At 37.9% G+C, this 23,282-nt stretch overlaps 1 protein-coding gene across 2 annotated transcripts; it reads left to right on the top strand.

Moving 5' to 3' along the window:
- Positions 1 to 4,795: 4,795 nt before the first annotated feature.
- THBS1 (thrombospondin 1) lies at positions 4,796 to 22,637 on the top strand. Of its 2 annotated transcripts, none has more exons than XM_073609337.1 (22): positions 4,796 to 4,947; positions 6,750 to 6,838; positions 7,195 to 7,772; positions 7,985 to 8,060; positions 8,608 to 8,795; positions 8,880 to 9,014; positions 9,442 to 9,535; positions 11,106 to 11,279; positions 11,918 to 12,094; positions 12,367 to 12,540; positions 12,628 to 12,755; positions 12,857 to 13,009; positions 14,448 to 14,666; positions 14,773 to 14,880; positions 15,684 to 15,843; positions 16,397 to 16,515; positions 17,351 to 17,585; positions 17,710 to 17,937; positions 19,082 to 19,353; positions 19,493 to 19,590; positions 19,694 to 19,833; positions 20,864 to 22,637. In XM_073609337.1, the coding sequence occupies exons 2-22, from the start codon at positions 6,772 to 6,774 to the stop codon at positions 20,869 to 20,871; spliced, it is 3,531 nt and encodes a 1,176-aa protein (XP_073465438.1). In that variant the 5' UTR covers positions 4,796 to 4,947; positions 6,750 to 6,771; the 3' UTR covers positions 20,872 to 22,637. The 2 variants fall into 2 exon arrangements, with proteins under 2 accessions (XP_073465438.1, XP_073465439.1); XM_073609338.1 differs by lacking the exon at positions 4,796 to 4,947 and adding an exon at positions 4,974 to 5,101.
- The last annotated feature ends 645 nt before the right edge of the window (positions 22,638 to 23,282 follow it).

Below are 23,282 nucleotides of genomic sequence, written 5' to 3' on the forward strand. Positions count from 1 at the left end.
TATATAAACTTTTACTCCTAGTTTTATAGAAACCAAATTTTTTCTTTCAACGCTGTCTGCGTCTACTTGAACAATGCAGTATATTCAAGCACTGCAGCACACCCTCATGGTAGTTGGCGGAATTACCCCAGAAATGTTTTCAAAGAAAAGACCAATTATTCTAGCCTGTGAGATGCTGCTGAAGCCTAATCCCGTTGAAATAACATTTTCTTTGCACCATTTGTAAATGTAATGTCTGTGTTGGTAAAGCTACAAAATATTGGATCCTACAGAACAAAGTGGAAATCCATCAAATTAATTTTCTGAATAGCCGTTTGTGATTAACCATTTTTAAAATTAAGCTGCTTTGTAACTGATCCACAGTGAGCACTTAGAGTTGTTTTTGCTTCACCTTTTGTATATTTCGGAGAATCTACTGGAGTTCCTGTCTTTGCCTGGATCATCTACCCTATGAAAGGACCTGCCTATTTGACCATCTGTTAATTCAGTGGTCCAGTCCTTAAGGTGAGCGAAGCGATTGCTTTGAAGGTGGAGGGTCTGTCACCATTATCTTCTTGAGTGTCACTTGGAATCCTCTTGGTGCTTGCTGGAACTTTTAGTCCTCTTCCCCTCACTTGTTGGACTTTTTTGTGATTGCTTTTTTAATACTGCATTTATCATTGTATTATTAATTTACCTGTTCTTGTGCTGCACCTTACCTTATGAATTTTCTGAATAGACCTTAGCTTTGACTACAGTTTATAAACTGTATTGTGTGTATTTGTTACATTTGTCCCATTGTTCAAGTGTGCTTTAGTGCCTTTTATTTTCACAGAAAACTTTAAGGCTTACATGTAGGTGGGGCCTAAGTTGGGTACTTTGTAGTATTTGGAAGAAATACTTGCACAAAGAGCATTTGGCACTTGGTTGGCAGTTACATAGTTACATAGTAGGTGAGGTTGAAAAAAGTCCATCAAGTCCAATCTATGTGTGCGATTATATGTCAGTATTACATTGTATATCCCTGTATGTTGCGATCGTTCAGGTGCTTATCCATAGTTTTTTTAAACTATTGATGCTCCCCGCTGAGACCACCGCCTGTGGAAGGGAATTCCGCATCCTTGCCGCTCTTACAGTAAAGAACCCTCTACGTAGTTTAAGGTTAAACCTCTTTTCTTCTAATTTTAATGAGTGGCCACGTGTCTTGTTAAACTACTTTCTGCAAAAAAGTTTTATCCCTATTGTGGGGTCACCAGTACAATATTTATAAATTGAAATCATATCCACTCTCAAGAGTCTCTTCTCCAGAGAGAATAAGTTCAGTGCTCGCAACCTTTCCTCATAACTAATATCCTCCAGACCCTTTATTAGCTTTGTTGCCCTTCTTTGCACTCGCTCCATTTCCAGTACATCCTTCCTAAGGACTGGTGCCCAGAACTGACCAGCATACTCTAGGTGCGGCCGGACCGGAGTCTTGTATAGCGGGAGAATTATTGTTTTATCTCTGGAGTTGATCCCCTTTTTAATACATGCCAATATTCTGTTTGCTTTGTTAGCAGCAGCTTGACATTGCATGCCATTGCTGAGCCTATCATCTACTAGGACCCCCAGGTCGTTTTTCATCCTAGATTCCCCCAGAGGTTCTCCCCCCAGTGTATAGATTGCATTCATATTTTTGCCTCCCAAATGCATTATTTTACATTTTTCTACATTAAACCTCATTTGCCATGCAGTTGCCCACTGCATTAATTTGTTCAGATCTTTTTGCAAGGTTTCCACATCCTGCGGAGAAGTTATTGTCTTGCTTAGCTTAGTATCGTCCGCAAATACAGAGATTGAACTGTTTACTCCATTCTCCAAGTCGTTTATGAACAAAATAAATAGGATTGGTCCAAGCACAGAACCCTGGGGGACCCCACTACCCACCCCTGACCATTCCGAGCATTCCCCATTTATCACCACCCTCTGAACTTGCCCTTGTAGCCAGTTTTCAATCTATGTACTCACCCTATGGTCCATGCCAACGGACCTTATTTTGTACAGTAAACGTTTATGGGGAACTGTGTCAAATGCTTTTGCAAAATCCAGATACACCACGTCTATGGGCCTTCCTTTATCTAGATGGCAACTCGCCTCCTCATAGAAGGTTAATAGATTGGTTTGGCAAGAACGATTCTTCATGAATCCATGCTGATTACTGCTAATGATACAATTCTCGTTACTAAAATCTTGTATATAGTCCCTTATTGTCCCTACCAAGAGCTTGATGTTAGGCTAACTGGTAATTCCCAGGGATGTATTTTGGGCCCTTTTTAAATATTAGTGCTAAATTGGCTTTTCTCCATCATTCGGTACCATTCCAGTCAGTAGACTGTCAGTAAAAATTACTTGACTTAGTTCGCCTAAGTCCCCTCAGATGCAAGCCATCTTGTCCTGGTGATTTAATAATGTTAAATTTCCCAAGTCTAATTTTAATTCTGTCCTCTGTTAACCTTGGAGGTGCTTTCTGTGATCTGTCATGAGGATAAACACTGCAGTTTTGGTTACTGAAGCCCCCCGATTCCCTTGTGAAGACTGAGGAGAAGAATAAATTCAATACCTTCGACATCTCCCCATCCTTTGTAACCAGATGTCCTTTATCATTCTTTATGACGCCAATATGGTCTGTCCTCCCTTTTTTACTGTTTACATACCTAAAGAATTTCTTGGGATTTTTTTGCTCTCCTCCGCTATGTGTCTTTCATGTTCTATCTTAGCCACCCTAATTGTACCCTTACATTTCTTGTTGCATTCTTTATAAAGTCTGAATGCTGAGGATGATCCCTCAACCTTGTATTTTTTGAAGGCCTTCTCCTTTGCTTTTATATGCATTTTTATGCATTTGTAGCCATTCGCTCTTTTAAATGTATTACCCAATGGGATACATTGGTTAATGCCCTTATTTAATATGCTCTTAAAGCAAACCCATCTCTCCTCCGTGTTCTTTGGTTTGCAGCAACAGATAAACTGGTCTTCAGCACTAATATCAATGCTGTAGTGACCACCAGCTGTAGCCATTGATAGTTAGAGTGAGAGAATGTAACCAGCACACTATGAATCTCCAGAATGGATCCAAAACTTTATTCAGGGATCACCTTGTTACAGCAGAAGCAACGTTTTGGAGCCTCACAGGATCCCTTCATCAGGCTCAGAAAACATTACTTCTGCTGTAACAATGTAGTCACTGTGACAAGGGGTGGGCAGGAGGGACAGCTGCCCTGGGCACTGTTATATCATGTGAGGTGGGGGAACCACAAGGAGATTGGGGGAGGGGATTTGTGTTGAGAAGGGGAATTTGGGGGGGGGGGGCAGAAGTTGGTAAGAATTATTCTAGGAGGGCAAATTTGGGAAGGTGTGTTAGGAGTGGTGATTTGGGGGATTTGTATTGGGAGGGGAGATGGGGGAAGAGGATTTGTGCTGCAGGAGGGTGGATTTGGGGTGTGTGTGAGATAAACCTAAATGGTGGAGGGGAATATAGTAGGGATGATTGGGGGTATTTGTACTAGGAGGGGAAATTTATATGGGGGATGTGTGCTAGGTTGGAGGATTGGGGGATGTATTTGGAGTTGGGGAGAAGGGATTTGTGCTAGGAGGGGGGGGTTTGTGTTGGGAGGGGCGATGGGGGAAGAGAATTTCTGCTGTAGAAGAATTTTTTGGGGGGGTTGTGAGATCAAATTAAAATGGTAGAGGGGAATTTATCTTATTTTTTGGGGGGAGGGGGTATTTTGCTAGTAGGGATGATTGGGGACTATTTGTACTAGGAGGGGAAATTTGTGGGAGATTTGTCCTAGGTTGGGGGATTAGGGGAGGTGAATTTGTGCTGGAAGGGAGGAATTTGGAGTTGGCGGGAAAGGATTTGTGCATGGAGGGGACATTTGAGGGGTAGAGGATTTGTGCTAGGAATGGAAATTTTTTTTTTTTTTTTGGGAGGGGGGATTTGTGATGGGGGTATATGGGGGAGAATGGATTTAAGCTGGGGGGACAGAGATTTAACCTGGGAGATGGGTAATTCAGAAGGAGGGTGGATTTGTACTAGGGGGGCGGGGGGATTTATGTTTATGGGTAAGCATGCAGGTTATGCTCATTTTTTTGAGGAAGAGGGGATTTTTGTTGACACATAATGCTCATACATCTTGGGGGGGGGGGGACACAACTTGGTATGTTGACCCTGGGGGCATTAGATGACTTTGCCCCGGTACTGATTGCAATCAGAAAGCTGTTCCTTCTGAGACACTGATGGAGTCAATTAGAGGATAAACGCCACTCCATCTGTATCTGTATGATGACACAGCGCCACTTACTGGATGGAAGAAAACTTGCACATCCTTTATTGCTGTCCCAGACGTGTTCACAAAAAGAAAGGTTATTTATAAATTACACTGTGGTAATTTTTTTTTACTTTCTTTTTTCTATCATTTAGGGAAGAGATAAGAGTTATTTAGTCTCCAAAACAGGATGTGTTCGTCGTTATCTGTGACTTTTCACACCTTTTATACATTAACTTTCATACAAGGCTTCTTAGAATTGATGTTTATTGCTCAGACTAATCCCGGTGTATATATATGGATATGTAGGCTGCTTTTCCTGCATGCCTGCCTTCCTTGGCATCCCCCCGTGTTTTGAATAAAAAATGGAGCTGTATCATTAAGACATTCCTCAGCATGCGTCAGAGGATCATATCCACGTTGAATGTGTGATAGTTGTGTCTCTCCCTAATGTTGTGAGGTAATAGAATAAACAGAAGCCCGTTTCCTGCCTCCTGGCCTGTGATTGGCTGGCTCGCCCTCCAGGAATGTCTGGACTGCTTTATATGGAACTGCTCAAAGCGACTCAGAAATCACTTGGAAAGAAGCTCGTCCAGGAGGAGGAATAACATTCATCTACATACCAGAGACCTGGAGACGCACAGCGACCTTGGCACAGAAGAATGTAAGAGGAATGCCTGCCTGCCTCACTTCTCTTTACTTCTTGTGCTACTGCATGAGAGCCTCTGCTTATGTCTGGAGTATAATTCGCCGGCTTATCGCTACTTCTAGCCTGTAGGGACGGTTACCTGATTCCATTCATAGTTTTGCAGCTAAATGTATGGAGATAAGTTTTATTACTGGCATTTTCATCGTTGTTTTTTTACTTGCTTTGGTTTTGTGTTTGAAGGTAGTTTAGTTATACTTTATATTGTTTTACTTTATCACTGTAAAAGGAAAATATTTCAGAAATGGGATTTGTCCCTGTATGAGATAGCACATTGTTTATCTGCAGATGTTTGTAAATACAATCCCTTCTGTACTGTGTATAGAACTAGCACAGGTACCAGGAACAAGTACAAGTAGGGCTCTTTTCCAGATCTTACACTCAATATGTAATTCTTTCTTTCTTTCTTTCTTTCTTTCTTTCTTTCTTTCTTTCTTTCTTTCTTTCTTTCTTTCTTTCTTTCTTTCTTTCTTTCTTTCTTTCTTTCTTTCTTTCTTTCTTTCTTTCTCTTTCTTTCTTTCTATCTTTCTTTCTCTTTCTTTCTTTCTTTCTCTTTCTTTCTATCTTTCATTTCCACTTTCATTCTCCTTATTTATTTCTGTCTTTCTTTCTTTTATCCTCTCTTTCTTTGTTTCCCCCTCTCATTCACTTTCTTTCTTTCTTTTACCCTCTCATTCTCTCTCTTTCTTTTCCCCTCTCTTTCCATCTCTCTCACTCTCTCCCGTCCCCCCTTTCTCTCTCTCTCTCTCTCTCTCTCTCTCTCTATCTCTCTCTCTTCCCCCCCCCCCTCTTCCACTTTCCCCTTCTTGTTCTCTCTTTCTTTCTTTTCCCCCCTCTTTCTATCTCTCATTCTCCCCTATCTCTCTTTCTTTCCCCTACTCAATCTTTCTTTTTTCACTCCCTCTCTTTTTCCCTCTAACTCTCTTTCTTCCCCTATCTTTCTCTTTTTTTCTTTTCCCCTCTCTTTCTCTCACTCTCTGCTACTCCCTCCCCCCCTCTCTTCTTCTCTCCTCTCCACCCCACTCCCTTTCTTCCCCCCTCTTGTTCTCTCCTTCTCTCTCCTTCTGTCTATACCCCCCCCCCCCCAGCTCTATCTCTTCCTTTTTTTCTCCCCCCTCTCATGCTTTCTTTCTTCCCCCTTTTTCTCTCTCTCCAATTCAATTCAAATAAGCTGTATTGACTTGACCGGTCCAAATACATCATTGTCAAAGTGATTGAGTTTGTTTGGTTTGGGGGGGGGGGGGCTCCAAGGACAATCTTGTGTGTGTGTGTGGTGGGGGGGAGTAAGGCATAATAAACAGGAGGGATGAATGAGTCCATGCAATGGATTTATAAGTCCACAGTTGTTTCTCTCTCTCTCTCTCTCTCTCTCTCTCTCTCTCTCTCTTTCTTTCCTGTGACTTTATCTCTTTTACTTCTATCTCTGCATTTTGTTTATTCTCCCTGTGCTTGTGTGGGTTTTCTCCAACATTCCAAACACATGCTTGTAGATTCACTGGCTCTGTCTAAATTGGCCCCAGTAGGTGTATGTATGCGAGTGAGATAGGGATATACAGTATGTATGGCGCTGCATATATAATGCCACTAATAAAGAAATAATACATAATTAAAGCTTTGTTATGAAATATTTAATTTTGACAAGTACAATGGACTGCTGTACAAGTTAGTGAGCTGGCTAGTAATGATAGCAGTAAACTTAAGTAATGTGTTGAAGCTTGATATTACCTTTATGGACATACTCTTTTTTTTTTCTTTTTTAGAACCCTTGATTGATTTTGCACAATGGTACTAACAAAGGGTATTTTCCTGTTATTAATGCTGGCAGTTCCCCACACAAAACAAGCATCAGGTATGAAATATTGAATGTTTTATAAACAAGTGATTCAGTTATCCTCTTTAATATCAATTGTTATTAATTGTGTGTTATTTTTTATTATTAATGTCAGTTTTTGATACTTTATGCCAGGCCAAAATAAAACATTATACATTCTTGAAGCATAGCATTTATATTCTATTTCTGTTGTGTCTTTTTACAACCTTCCTCTGGTGTTAGATTACTATCACAAATGTAAAGGCCATATGCAGTATGTTATGGAAATTTTAGTTTTATTGAATAGTGTTGATAGGAATTTTAGCTGGAAAATTATTAGATATGTTGGTCTTTCTTGATTAGTTTTAAACAATCTTCTCTTTTTACTACCACAGAGAATAGAGCAGATGACAACAGCGTCTTTGATCTGTTTGAAATAACTGGAATCAGTCGCAAGCCGAGCTCTCGCAAATCTCAAGGTGTTTCTTTGGTAAAGGGTCCTGATCCATCAAGCCCAGCTTATAGAATAGAGAATCCTAATCTTATACCTCCAGTGCCGGAGGAAAAATTTCAAGATCTGCTGGACAGTGTTCGAGCTGAGCGGGGCTTTATTTTATTGGCTACTTTACGTCAAATAAAGAAGACTAGAGGAGCGCTCTTGTCTATCGAAAGAAAAGATGGCACAGGACATGTTTTCAGCCTCACATCCAATGGGGAAGCTGGAACATTGGACTTGAGTATCAGCACAGAAGACAAGCAGCAGGTGGTGTCTGTTGAAGAAGCCAGGCTGGCTACAGGCCACTGGAAGAACATTACTCTTTTTGTGCAGGAAGATCGGGCTCAACTTTATGTAGGATGTGACAAGATGGAAAACGCTGAGCTTGATGTGCCCATCCATCATTTTCTCTCTGGAGACTTGGCAAGCACTGCTCAAATGAGAATTGCAAAGGGAGGTGTGAAAGATAATTTCCAGGTAAGTTAAGGCCAAAAGCTACAAGTTGGGAGTCTATGTAGGACAAACACATGGATCAGTAACTTTAAGGTGAAACGATGATTGCTATACAGTTCTTTGTATAATGGATGCTGCAAAGGATTATTGTCTATTTTTAGAAATCTTGCATACCTTATTTCTACTAAGACATGTTAGGATAAGATAAAAACTGACTCCTGGTTTTGTATTCACAGGGTGTTCTACAGAACCTGCGTTTTGTTTTCGGAACCAGTATGGATGTTATTCTTAGAAACAAAGGCTGCTCCAGCTGTAAGTATACACATGTGTGTATAAGAGATATGGTTGAATGTTAATATGCTGCTGATCTTTGACCATTTGGATCAGTTTAATATAGACAAGATATGGATTTCTGAATAATGCTTAACCACAAAAATCCTTTGCCAAAAAAACATCTGTCATTAGTAGAACATGGTTAGATCTGAATTTCAATAGGTTGTTTTCTTGTCTGTTTTTTGCTAAAAGAACAAAAAAAAAAAAAAAACAGTCAAAGGTGAATAGAATAAATAATAACAGCAGGTAAACATCTCTCATCTCAGGTTTAATGTTTTTATTGATGTTATTTTAGGTTTACAAGTGCCAAAACAAATAGGTTTATGTCTTTTTTAGGTATTAATATAACATGTCTTAAATGCTTGTGCCCTAATATGATTTCATCCACCCAACTGAATAGAAAAACAATACATAAAATATTTTTTTAGAATTGAACATATAAATAAATAAAATAAAAAAAGTACTTTCTCTAATGTGGAATGCAAAAATAAACAAATGGTGAACTTATTTTTTGTTACTGTTGCAGCAAATTATGATTTGGAGAACTCAGTCAATGACTCTCGTCCAGCTATCCGAACCAATTACATTGGACATAAGACAAAGGATGTTGATGGTGTATGTGGCATTTCCTGCGATGAACTGAAAAATATGTTTTATGAGATGAAAGGACTTAAAGCAGTGATCTCGAATCTCCAGGCAAAAATTCAGAAAGTTGTGAGTAAAATATAAGTTGCTTTTGATGATAAAGCTACATGGAAGTGATACAAGTTATATAATGTGGCCTTTTGTTTTTTTCAGACAGAGGAAAATATGCTTATTGCTGAAGTGGTGAAGGTTAAGGTGACACCAGGTGGTGTGTGCATGCATAATGGGGTCAAATATAACAACATGGATGAGTGGACCGTGGACAGCTGTACTGAGTGTACATGTCAGGTAATAATTTGTTTCCAATATCTCTCTTGCTCGTTCTCCCTTTCATTAGCCACTTTTAGCTGTTATCAGTAATAGACTTTGCAAATAAATTTAATAAACTGCTTGGCTAGATATAGTCAATATATTAGGAGGTTTCCTCCAGTAAAAAAAGGCACCTTTTCTGCTATAAAGGATATGTAGAAGTGAAGGTCCCCTCCTCCTAGAACACTTACCTATGTCGACCCCTACTTTGCCAACCATGTCTTTTGGTGCTTTCGGCCTTTTTTCAGAACAGAAAGTCCACACATGAACAAAAAACATTTACATTTTATATTACAGAGGGTAATATTCCTTTGGAGATGCTAAAATGTAGTTACTGATAATTATTGCAACAGCCTAGATGCAGTTTCATTATTGTTGGATGCTGATGACTACATTTTCATTCCAGAATTCAGTGGTTATTTGTCGGAAAGTTTCTTGCCCACTAATACCCTGCACCAATGCCACAATTCCTGATGGAGAATGCTGCCCCAGGTGTTGGCGTAAGTATCTATTTGCTACTGTGAAGAAGCATGGTGTTGTTCACAAAATTTTATTTGGCAGCTGCAACTTGTTATAGCACAATATACTAATAGTATATTTATTAAAAGCAGAAAGACCTTTGTTTTTAAAAATAAAAGTAGTTATGTAAAATTTAAAACAAAGCTCATTCTAATAGTAAAGAACAGGCTTTTGATCCAGCAGCATTTCTGATGTTCTTAAAACTGGTGATTCATACATTTAACATACCACCTTAAGCATTTTTTTTGGTAGAGGAGGTGTATCTACAGCCTTAGGCTCAACACCTCATTTTCAAAAAGCGTAATGACAAATATGCAGATATTAATCTTGTAAATGCTGAACAAGTTGATTCAGGACAGAGATAAAATAGCTATTGTGAAAGTAAGACAGCTGCAAGTGCAGAATTCCAAGAGTTAGGACCTGCTTGGTCCTGTGCACTTCATATTTCTGTTCTTTTGGCATGTATGGAACTTCTAGCCAACAGATTCTCAGCTTGTACAGATTATGATACTTTATGTAATTGCTTAAATAGCTTTTCATTTATGATTTATGTGTGTTTTTTTTTCTGTTTAAACATGCATTTCTGTATTTAATAGAATTAAACTGTTAAACTAACCATAATCCAGTGTCAAGCATGATGCATATGATACGTTGTATTATTAACATAAAAAAATACTGCGCTATATCACATAGATTAATAAATTGAAAATATAAATTTGAAAATATTATTATATCCTAAAGTAGATGAAAACAAAAGCAAAAAACCAAAGCAGCTGCTAAAGGTGAGATACACACGAGAATAATTAGGAACAGTAGGTAGCAACGCTAACAGCAGTAATATTTAACCCAAGTGCTTAGACATAAATTGTGATAACTAACATAAAAGTAGAAAAAATGTCCATCTGTATAGTTAGAAAGTGCTCAAAGCCTTAAGCCAATGTGGATATTCTTCCAATACACTGATTGGTGGATCCTCCACCGCACCCACAGTGATGACACCACACAGAATGCTCGCTTACCCAAAGGCAAGCTCTATAAGCCTGCGACCTGTTACCGGGCCAGGGCCTTTATCCAGAAGAAAATCAAGGGGGGCGATACTCCAGCAAACCCTACGAAGGTGGTCAGCAACGGTACAGATCTCGCCAAACACGGGTCACAAAGGCAGCCAGATTATATACCATTCAAATGCTTTTTCTTAATCGATATTTAGCTGTCACATGACCCAGCTCTTTCCCAGACAGTATTCTCTAGATGAAAGTCCTCGGTGTAAAAATGATCTGCGAAGCACTTGCTGCTGCTAATGTTAGTTATCACAATTTATGTCTAAGCACTTGGGTTAAATATTATTGCTGTTAGCGCTGCTACCTACTGTTCCTAATTATTTATGTTGTATTATTGTCACACAACAATAAATTAGATATAGAATCTATCACCTTTTAGAGATAGAATAATGAGTTGCCAATGACAGCATATCAAAAAGAGACATCACATTATCAAGACATATTGATCATTATAGATAACATCACCCATCATGCTTTTTATTCTTTACAGCAAGTGACTCTCCTGAAGATGGTTGGTCTCCATGGTCGGATTGGACTCCTTGCTCTGTAACATGTGGCCATGGTGTCCAGCAAAGGGGCCGATCTTGTGATAGCCTTAATAACCGATGTGAAGGGTCCTCTGTCCAGACCAGATCTTGCACAATACAAGAATGTGATAAACGATGTAAGTATTTGTTATACCCAGCAGTTAATTATTCAGTATATTAGGGGGAACAGATATATAAAAGCTAAAGTAAAAAAAAAAAAAGAGTAGAAGTGTCCCTATAGTTGCTCAGATTCCAACTGTAGCTTATTAGAAATATTTTAATATATGGGGAACAAAAGCATGTATTCTGATTTTTTCCCAAAATGTCCCCTATTATGCAAATCTTAGTCTCTTTTATGAAGTGGTGTTTAAATTAGTGATTTGAACTTCTTACAGATATCAATATTCACCTAGAAGGCTTTTGATATTTAGAGTTCATATACATAGTAGGCGAGATTGAAAAAAGATAAGTCCATCAAGTCCAGCCTATGTGTGTGATTTTATGTCAGTATTACACTGTATATCCCTGTATGTTGTGGTCGTTCAGGTGCTTATCTAATAGTTTTTTAAAATTATCGATGCCCCCCGCTGAAACCACTGCTTGTGGAAGAGAATTCCACATCCTTACCGGTCTTACAGTAAATAAATCAGGATAGGGTTTAATGGTACACACATTCAGAGTTTAGATATGTTTATTCTTAGTAATATACTATGCAAAGTAATAATCCTTGTTTTTTCTTTAAATAGAAATACAGAGTGTAAATTTATCTTTTCAGTTAAACAAGATGGTGGATGGAGTCACTGGTCACCATGGTCCTCATGCTCTGTCACTTGTGGAAGTGGAATGATGACTAGAATCCGTCTTTGCAATTCACCTGTTCCACAGCTGAATGGCAAGCATTGTGTGGGTGAAGGAAGAGAGAATAAGCCATGTCAAAAAGATCCTTGTCCAAGTGCGTACCATTTTTTTACATTGACTTTATTTACCCTGTGATCTTTGTAGGCAAATATGCACCATGATTCAAATACCACCCTGAAATTATTTGAGGGAAACAAAGAAATAAGTTGTGTCAAGTTTCCAGAGTTTGAGAAATTAAATTCTTGTAAAGGTCACATTAGTGAAAAGTTTCTCTCTTGACAGATCTTTCTTTGTTTATACCATGAATAGTAATTGTAGACAGTATGGAGGAACAATTAAATCTGAGTTATGATATTTTTGTTCTAGTTAATGGTCAGTGGGGACCATGGTCACCCTGGGACATTTGCAGTGTGACATGTGGAGGTGGTGTTCAGAAACGAGAGCGTCTCTGCAACAATCCCAAGCCCCAGTTTGGTGGTAAAGCCTGCCTTGGAGATAATGCTGATAGCCGCATTTGCAATAAGCAGGACTGTCCCATTGGTAAGTCATTAAAATACAAATAATTTAACATTTTCTGTTTGCCCTTATCCACCAGGCTAATTTTCCTGTTGATTAACCCCAATTTAGATGGATGCTTATCAAATCCTTGTTTTGCTGGAGTTACATGCACAAGCTTTGATGATGGCTCTTGGCAGTGTGGTGCTTGCCCTACAGGGTATAGAGGAAATGGTGTTGAATGTACAGATGTTGATGAGGTGAGTTGCAAAAGTTTAACATATTTTTATTAACAATCCAGTGTGATAGGCCAACAATAGGAAATGAAATCTTTAAATTGTGTCATTATTTTTCCTTATAGTGCAAGGAGGTGCCCGATGCTTGCTTTAACCTTAATGGAGTGCACAGATGTGAGAATACAGAGCCCGGGTACAATTGTCTTCCCTGTCCTCCACAATACACTGGCACGCAACCATTTGGCAAGAGTATTGTGGATGCCAAAGCAAACAAGCAGGTAACTTTTATTTCTGTCTCAGTGGTTTATTTCTTTCATTGTGCACAATCTAGCTAAGTGACTAGAATAATTAATAAAGAACTGTATTTTAAGTTCAATTTAGCATAGTTTTTTCACAAAATAAGCATTATCCCTGATGTTTTATTTTTCACAGTGATGTAATGTACCTGATTCTGGAAGGGTTTCCAAAAGAGTTGGAGAAAGATAAAAAACAAAGAGTATAGTGTTTTATTTTGGTGATTCTGTGCATATATATCTATGTCTATATCTATCTATCTATCTATCTATCTATCTATCTATCTATCTATCTATCTATCTATCTATCTATCTATCTATCTATCTATCTATCTATCTATCTATATATATATATATATATTAAAAGTTTAACAAGTATATATTAATATAGAAGTATATTACAGTGGTTCCCGTAATGCATTCTCTACGTTGGGGGGAAAAAACCTTCTGCTTTCAGCCCCCCCAGACCCTCCTTGACTTACCTGAGCCCAATTACAATCCAGCATTGTGCCCAAGAGCAGCAGCTCCTCTGCACTCTCTCTCCTCACTGGAGATCGAGGCAGCAGTGGAAGCCATTGACTTCTGCTGCTGTCAGTCACAGCCGGTGAAGAGGGGGTTGAACGGCACTTTGTGTGTCAGTGGACACAAGGAGCGTGGCTCAGGAGCGAAACCCGCACAAGTACCCCCATAGTTAGCGGCTTGCTATGGTGGGCACTCGGCAGTGAGGAGGAGCCAGGAGCATCTGCGGGGGACCCAAGAAGATGAGGAAAAAACATTGCACAGTGCAGGTAAGTATACCTTGTTTATTATTTAAAAAAATGTTTTCCTTTAGAATTACTTTATTTAAATATGATCAGATAATAATAGGATATTAATATAAGATCTAGTTTATGATTTATATAAATACATTAAAAATGGTAATATATAATACACAATATGATAAAGTATAACACAAAATGATAATAATGCATCTGTTTGGATATATGGGCAGCACAGTGGTGTAGTGGGTAGCACTCTCACCTAGCAGTAAGAAGGGTCACTGGTTCGAATCCCAACCATGACACTACCTGCCTGGAGTTTGCATGTTCTCCCTGTGCCTGCGTGGGTTTCCTCTGGGCACTCCGGTTTCCTCCCACACTCCAAAGATATACTGGTAGGTTAATTGGATCCTGTCTAAATTGTCCCTAGTATGTATGAATGTGAGTTAGGGACCTTATATTGTAAACTCTTTGAGGGTAGGGACTGATGTGAATGTACAATGTATATGTAAAAGCGAGGGCGTAAATTGATGGTGCCTGAAATAAATAAATATATAATACCATTTAAAATAAAATGTAATTTACTTTTTTATGAAGCACAGAAATGTTTTAGAAGTCTGATCTAAAACATCTTTTACTGACTCTTGATCTTTCTGTTATAACAGGTCTGCATCCCTCGGAACCCATGTCTTGATGGAACACACAATTGTAACAAGAATGCAAAATGCATATACCTTGGCCTTTACTCTGATCCCATGTTCCGTTGTGAATGCAAACCAGGTTATGCTGGAAATGGCATTATATGTGGTGAAGACACAGACTTGGATGGATGGCCTAATGAAAACCTTACGTGTGTTGACAATGCTACCTATCATTGCAAAAAAGTAAGATGATTAGACTACTTGTATGTAGAAAACAGAGAGTATACAGAGAGCCTCGCAATGCTGTCAGTTATAAACACATAATAAAATGCAAAATTCTCTTTTGTAGGATAACTGCCCTAATCTCCCCAACTCAGGCCAAGAAGACTATGATAAAGATGGAATTGGAGATGCCTGTGATAGCGATGATGATAATGATGGAATCCCAGATGACAGGGTAAGAAAACAAAGACTATATTCATGTTTTTCATAACTGCTAAGCTTTGGATTTCTCTGCTTCTTGTTGAGTTAAACAAAACAGCAGGAATGTAAACACTGCTTCTCTTTTCAAGCAGAAAATATCATAAGGTTGTGAAATTTGCCCAGTAAATTGTGAAATCTTTTGGCTAGGTTAATACTATAAAGTGTTTTGCTAAGAGTGGACTTTGAAAGTGAAATTGACCCCGAGCTTCCTGCAAACAGCAGGGTAACAAAGTTTGCAACAGGCAGATGTTACCTTCCTAAAATCCTATGCACACATTCTGGCATTTAAGTGACATTTTTCAACAAGACCTACTAAACTTCAGAGGCGTTGCTAAAAATATCACTTGTCATTAAACATGAAAACCTGTATGCCCTATGAAAACTAAAACATACTCAGACTGAACTAGATAGAGAGCTTTAGTTGGCTTAGTTACTTGAAAGTATTTTTTTTTGTCTAGCAGGACTATTTAGTAGTTTGAGTTCAGTTATGCTTCAGAAGTGTTTTGGAGCATTGTTTGTTCAGAGAGAGAGAAGTCATCTGAGATTATTTAGACATCTTATGTGGATACCACCTAGGGGCTTTGAGGTACACCCAGAAAACACCAGACAGATTATGTTCCCCATTTGGCCAGAGGATACTTCTAATCCGCTGTGAAGATAAAGACCCTGTTGCTAGAGAAACATTGTACTGGCTTGTTTTTCCTCTTACTGCACTACAACAGAAGAAAGTTTGAAATATGAGATACAGTAATTGTAACACATTACTTTCTTTTACAGGACAATTGTGCATTTATATACAACCCTGCGCAGTATGATTTAGACCGTGATGATGTCGGTGATCGCTGTGACAACTGCCCATACAACCATAATCCAGACCAGGCTGATACTGATGGCAATGGGGAAGGAGATGCCTGTTCTGTGGATATTGATGGAGATGGTTCGTTTTCTACTAATTCATTCATTCAATTTGTCTGTACTATTTTCAATTTGCCAGTTTAAATAGTGTCACAGCAAAGCATATATTTTTATATGACCTAAGACATTAAAGCGGTTGTAAACCGATGGGTGTTTTTTTTTTTCCGGATCTGCAAGGTAAAGGCATAAAGTGCTAGTATGCATTACATACTAGCACATTATGTGAAACTTACCTGAAAACGAAGCCCTCCAGCTCTGTGATGTAGTCGCCGGAGGCAGCGTCCATCTTTACCCGTCTTCCTGCAGACTCTGACTTGCAGGCCGGTGCACGTTTAGGAGATATTTACAGTACCTATAGGTAAGCCTTATTATAGGCTTACCTGTAGGTACAAAGTATGCCTTTGAGTTTACTTCTACTTTAAAGATTTTGCACAAGACAAGTACAGATAATGCATAATGTTGAGCTTATGTGTTCAGTCTACTACATTTTTCAGAATCACGCCTCCAGATCTTGCTGTTAGAGTCCCTTTAAAATATTGTGCTTAATTTATTTTGCCTGTGTCATCTTACTACAGGTATTCTCAATGAAGCAGACAACTGCCCTTATGTATACAATGTAGACCAGAAGGATACAGATAAAGACGGCATTGGAGACCAGTGTGATAACTGTCCCTTGGAGCACAATCCAGATCAGGTAAAAACTGTGTTTTCATTTAGCATGAATTGTGCTTCATAAACTATGGAGTTAAAGGAAAAAAAAACTTCTCCACTTCAATTATCCAAGTTCCAGCTGTCTTTTTTTAAGTGCAGGTTAGAAAATGCTAGTTCGAATCTGATGTATTTCTATATGCAGTCATTCCTTTCTGCAATTTTTTAATAAATAAACCTCACAGTTTCACATTGTGAACCTCTGGTTTAATCTTCATAGCGCTTAAGGTCTCCCTGTACCATACATCAATCTATTAGCTGACCTTAGGCATCACTAGTATAGATCTTCCAGTCTGTGCCACTCTGCTCATCATGGATTAGTTATGTTTGCAAAATCCCCCCCGCTTTAATCTTACTTTATCATTTAGTTATAAGCTGAACACGCATATAAATTCCAGTGCTTCACACAGACAGGGTTTTCTGCTTTCAGTAGATCATTTCCCACCAAAATATAACTACATAATCTCTACAACAACTTTATTGTTTGTAAACCACCAGCTTTAGTAATTGCGCTCCCAAGACCGAGAGGATTTCTTGTACTAAGACATTGCTTGGCAGTGTACCACTTTACGGACTTACTAGGTACCAGCAAGAAAGCAGCACGAGTTTTCCTAATTCCCTTTTCCTTTCATTTACTTACGACTAAAAAGCTTGTGTACCCAATTCTACTTCAATATATAATCATAAGCTTAGTTGTACATATGTCAGTGACTATGTATTATTGTCTAAGCAGATATTTGTGGGAACATACGAGATTACTTCTGCTCCATGTCACCATCAAACAGTGGCCTAACATTTTCTTGTCGTTGATTCTATTCCAGACTGACTCTGACTCTGATCTCATTGGTGATAAATGTGACAGCAATGAAGACATAGATGAGGATGGTCATCAGAATAACCTGGACAACTGTCCTTACATTCCCAATGCCAATCAGGCTGACCATGATAAGGATGGCAAGGGTGATGCTTGTGATCATGATGATGACAACGATGGCATTCCAGATGAAAAAGATAATTGCAGGCTGGTGCCTAATCCTGATCAGATTGATAGTAATGGTAAGATGAATGTTGAAGGATCTTATGAATTTTATGAAGGTGCAACCAATGCATCTGTCAGAATGTCTTACAATAAGAAAATACATGAGACTAATCTTTCTCAACTTTGATCTTTCTCCACTAGGTGATGGACGTGGTGATGTCTGTCAATTTGACTTTGATAATGACAACATTCCAGACGCTGAAGATGTTTGCCCTGAGAATTATGAAATTAGCACAACTGACTTTCGTAAATTCCAAATGGTGCCTCTGGATCCAAAAGGAACATCACAGATTGATCCTAACTGGGTGGTCAGGCACCAGGGAAAAGAGCTGGTACAGACTGTTAACTGTGACCCTGGCATTGCTGTTGGTAAGGACCAGTTAAATGGAAAGTATAACATATTTTAGTGAGCACAGGTTTTGAGTTCTTACAGTAGTCTATAACTAAAAAGTAATTTTTGATGTGACTAGTAGTCACTGAAGGCACTGCAAAGCAGCAAGCAGAGCCTGTGCACTGAGCAACAATGGCTGCCCCCATGTACATACATAGTTACAAATCATATAACTAAGCAAGGTTTTGAAAACCTTAAAGGTACCTGTAGTACCCTGTACTTGTATTAAAAGGTATCCTGTTCTCTTTGTATTTCTCCCTTTGTGTGAAATACCTGGCGATCCTGCCAGTCCCTCTGCTTTCATATTTCAAACTGACCACGCTATTGGAGGACACATCCCAATGTGTCCTCCAATATTCAGACTTCTGCTGCTCCCCCCCCAACAGCCATTCAGTGGGTATATCAGTGTGCTGCTGTTTCTCTGAACCCCACCTCTCCAAGCCCTTATGCAGCTAAGAACTGAGATTATGTGATCCCTTATAAAAAAAAAAAAAAAAACATTTAGAAATATATATAGATATATACATCTATATAGATATATATATACATTTTTTAAAGCATGTGGAAGCTGCACCCATTGTTCAATCAGTGCAGTGCAATCTGGTCATCCCACTGACCGAATATAAGAAAAAGTCCACAGGATTGCTGCACTTGAAGTTTCCTTATTGAACAAGCAGGAATTACATGAGTAACATGATGTGGAAATAGATTTCCGTTTTGGGCTCACAAGCTTACACCCTTCATCAGATCAAACACACCTCTAAAGTTCCAACTACACATATGACCGTTTAAATACCTTTACACATTTTGAATCAACTATGTGATCAATTGCATTAATTGATTGATCACATAATTGATTCCAAATGTGTAAAGGTATTTAAACGGTGTACTTTTTTATAGCTATAGATATATCTATATAGATATATCTATATCTATATAGATCTATATATAGATATATATATCTATAGAGATATATATATCTATATATAGATCTATATATATCTATATATACATATGTATAAACAAACGTTTTCCCTTTTATTTCTCTTTCAATCTCAATGTAAATTTAAATGTATGTAATTTAGAAACAGAATAAAGGGCCACTTTTTTTTTTCTTTTAAGGTTTTGATGAGTTTAGTTCAGTGGATTTCAGTGGCACCTTCTTCATCAACACTGAGAGGGATGATGACTATGCTGGCTTTGTGTTTGGCTACCAATCAAGCAGCAGATTTTATGTGGTTATGTGGAAACAAATTACCCAGACCTACTGGGACATAACTCCCACTAAAGCTCAGGGATACTCTGGTCTCTCTATAAAAGTTGTAAACTCAACAACAGGACCTGGAGAACACTTACGAAATGCTTTGTGGCACACAGGCAATACACAAGGACAGGTAAGTGGCTCTTTATCATTTACCAGAAACATTTGATTACATTTACTTAGTACTGCATCATGCAGGAGATGATTTAGAAAAAGATAAATGTCACCTTTCCCAATATTAAATACCTTTCATGCCAATTTGTGTTTTATAGGTTCGTACTCTGTGGCATGACCCTCGTCATACAGGATGGAAAGATTTTACTGCTTACAGATGGCATTTAATCCACAGACCAAAGACTGGATTCATTCGGTAAGAAAGAAAATGTTTTCTGTCATTGCCATATTTGGAAACTAGAATTAAAAGAAATATTAAGCTGTGCTGATGATTTAATGCTATCTCTCTTTTTTTTTAGTGTTGTAATGTATGAAGGGAAAAAAATCATGGCTGACTCAGGACCTATTTATGATAAGACATATGCTGGAGGAAGATTAGGACTGTTTGTATTCTCACAAGAGATGGTGTTCTTTTCGGATCTTAAATACGAGTGCAGAGGTGAGTAACTCAAATGTTTTATATGTATTATAATTGCACCATGATAAACTTGCATGGTAAAAACTGATGTGATTTAATAGATTGTATGCAGTTTTTTTTCCATGCAAGTATAATATAGGGCCCCAATCACTTATATAATTTTTACATGAAGGGGATATGTTTAGCCTAAAGGCAAACTGTCAGGAAAAAAGGCATCACCCATTGCTGACTTGTTTTCAAGGTGGAAGGCCCATGACTGTCATCTTTATCTGTACTTTTCTTGTTAGTAAGCCATTCTGACAGAGCAAACCTGTGTTCAATAAAGTGTTGTGAGACCAAGAATGCCTATTCTTGCTCCATGGCAGCAACTCATCAATAGTGAAGCAAGGATGATTATAGCTCTGTGCAAAAAGTTTAACAAACTAGTCATTATTAGCAGCCACAATCAGACCTTCTGATGATAGAAAATGGGAGCTGTGAACGCTGACCTGTTTTGGAAGTCACATACTTCAGAGCTATCATCCTGGTCTTATCTTCACTGCTTACAGAGGCGCTAGCTGGGAAAAAGCATGTGCGTATCAGGTGACTTGTTGGGTGAGGTAGAGGTCAGTGACTTACTAGCTAATGAACAATGAGGATTACAGCCACATAGCATGTATTTCCAAAAAGGTGTTGGGAGTGGCAATTTTCTTACATTTATTCTGACAGGCTTCTTTTGCAAGAAAGAGTAGTAAGGCACAACTATAAATCTCAAATAAAGTTCACTTTTCTCTGGAATTCTGCAGATCTGTTTGCTTATTGGTAAAGGTGCTTAAAGGTAAAGGTAGCTGTCTAACAAAAGGACCATATCTCGTCCTATTTTATGATAAGCACAACTTGTTCTCATTGAGATTATCATAGTGCTAGCCACACTCATGTTTGCATAGTTAAAGAGTATACAGGGCAGGGGTACATTTAAAGGATGAGAGTCTTCTGATTACAATGAAAGTAATGACTGTATGAGATTGATTTAGTATATAGTTTAATAATATTATTTTTCCTCTTTCTTTAGACTCATAAACCTGGATCATATGCATTCAGTGAATGTTAAGGAACCCTCATAGCACTTTTGAAAATGTTAGATGTGTATCATTTCTCAGATGCTTTCTTCCATCCATTTTTTTATTTCTTGTTGAAGCAAAAATAAATCCACTCCAAGGACTTGTAACTAAGGAAGCAACTTTAACTTATGAAAATGATTGGCTAATTATGAAATATTTTGATCGATTGCAATTTTATGCTAGGCACAAATCTGCCATAATGAAATAGACATTCATGAACAAGTGCCTCATTGAAGATGATTTACAGAAAGGAAAAAAAAAGAAAATAGACATGATCGCATATGATACTGCCCTTAAAAATACAACAGGAAAAGCTTTGGAACTCTGAGTGCTATGTATTGGAAATTGAACAAAAAAAAAACCGATTGCAAATAGTGCACATAAATGTCTTTTACAGGAATGGTTACTTCATTGCAAAAAAAAGGAGAGATGTGTTCATTTAAAAAAAGAAATATCTCTTATGGAGAGGCAACTTTCTGCTATTCAGAATGGAGTCACCAGAGTATAAATAGATAGAATACAGATGTAGATATGACTGTCATAAAATGTATTGGAGTGTGAGTGTATGCTTAAAGTGGAAGGCTGTTAGTGATATTGCAGCATGGATGCTAATGTCGGACTGTAAGTGTGTATGTACATATAGTATGTGTGTGTGTGTGTGTGTGTGTGTGTGTGCGCTTATATTTTAGTGTGCATCATATGAACTGTGTATTCAAGTTATGCACTTCTTCATTTGTAAAACAAAATGCAATTACTCTAACTTGGTACAGCACAGTTCGGGCATACACAGTATGTTACATGTGTGTAAATTGCTTAAGAAAGACAGGGAGACAAACAGAAAAGATAGTTGAAAAAATCTATACAGGTAAACATTTTTAAAAAAGACAAATAAATTGTCTTCATATTGAAAAACGAAAAACAAAGGTAGGTCAGATCTAGTTCTAGTTGTTTATTTTTTAAATACAGTTCAGGCTGCACTATTAAAATGTTTCTTCAGGCAAGACTGCATGTTGATTTTGCTAAGGAACCGGAGGGAGAGCAAGGCAAGAGGGGTGGAGAGTTAGGTACAGCACACTCTCTGTACTAAATGTAAACCATATGTCTCCATATAGCCATATAACACCCTAATTACACTATGGCAGGTAGACAGTCTTTCTCCGCTTAAGTACAAAATAATTAAGAGTAAACCAGCAGATTTAAAACTTCAAGTACAATATTACCTCATTGTGTGACTGAGATTCAGAAAATGTTTTTGATTTTAAGAGCAGAAAATTGGAGAGATATTTAACAAGTATAGAAAAAATCTACTGTAGTGTTAATCAGTTCTGTATATAGTTACAGTGACTGAGTACCCCCAGGAAAGTATTTAAACTTGTTTTTAATAAAGAGTTTTGTGATATTTTTTCTATATTTTAGTAATTACAGTGCTTTTTTGTATAAATGATTTTTATTTGTATTGCTGATTAGTGTTATGGGTATTTTGTAGATATGCTATTTAAATAATTTATCAGGAACTGCTTCCTGTAGTGTCTTTACTCCTATTTGTATAAACGATTTTGCACTTGAAAAGAGCTTTGCAATATCTGTCTCATTTTTGTAATATCAGTGTATACTTTTGTGATACAGAAAGAGAAAAAAATGCCTTTTGTATACATTTTAAATTTGAATGTGTTTTTGTAAATTATACAGAAAATGTTTTCATTAAATATATAATAAAACATAAAAGGCATTTGTCATTTTCTTTAGGTAACATCTCAGTTGGTAGTGTTATTTCCTGGTCAGGTGTAAGGTAGCAGGATACACTCTGTAAAAATGTGAAATAAAATAGATTTTTCTCACAGATTCGTATTTTTAAAGGGGTATGCCATTTTCAGGTAATAAAAGGAAATCTACCTAAAAGGAGAGTAATGCCTGGTGACTATCCTGTTGGAGCTAGCAATTTTTCTTCAGATAATTACCACTTGCTTACTGGGCACTTCTATCCCCCTTCTTGCCCAAGCCAACTTTCAGCGCTCTCACACTTCACACTTTGAATGAAAATTGCATGTACATGCAACACTATACCTAAAACAAAATTTTTATCATTTTTTTCACACAAATAGTGCTTTCTTTTGGTGGTATTTAATCACTACTGGGGTTTTAATATTTTGCTAAACAAACAAAAAAAGACCGAAAATTTTGAAAAAAAAAAAATGCTTTTCATATTTTGTTTTAACTTTTTGCAAGCGGATAATTTTGCTCCTTCACTTATGTGTGCTGATGAGGCTGCACTGATGGGCACTAATAGGCTGCACTGAGCCTGGGCATTGATGAGGCGGCACTGATAAGTTGCACTGATGAGGCGGCACTGGTGGGCACTGATAGGTGGAG

This window comes from Aquarana catesbeiana, linkage group LG13, assembly GCF_042186555.1.
Source record: "Aquarana catesbeiana isolate 2022-GZ linkage group LG13, ASM4218655v1, whole genome shotgun sequence".
Taxonomy (NCBI): Eukaryota; Metazoa; Chordata; class Amphibia; order Anura; family Ranidae; genus Aquarana; species Aquarana catesbeiana.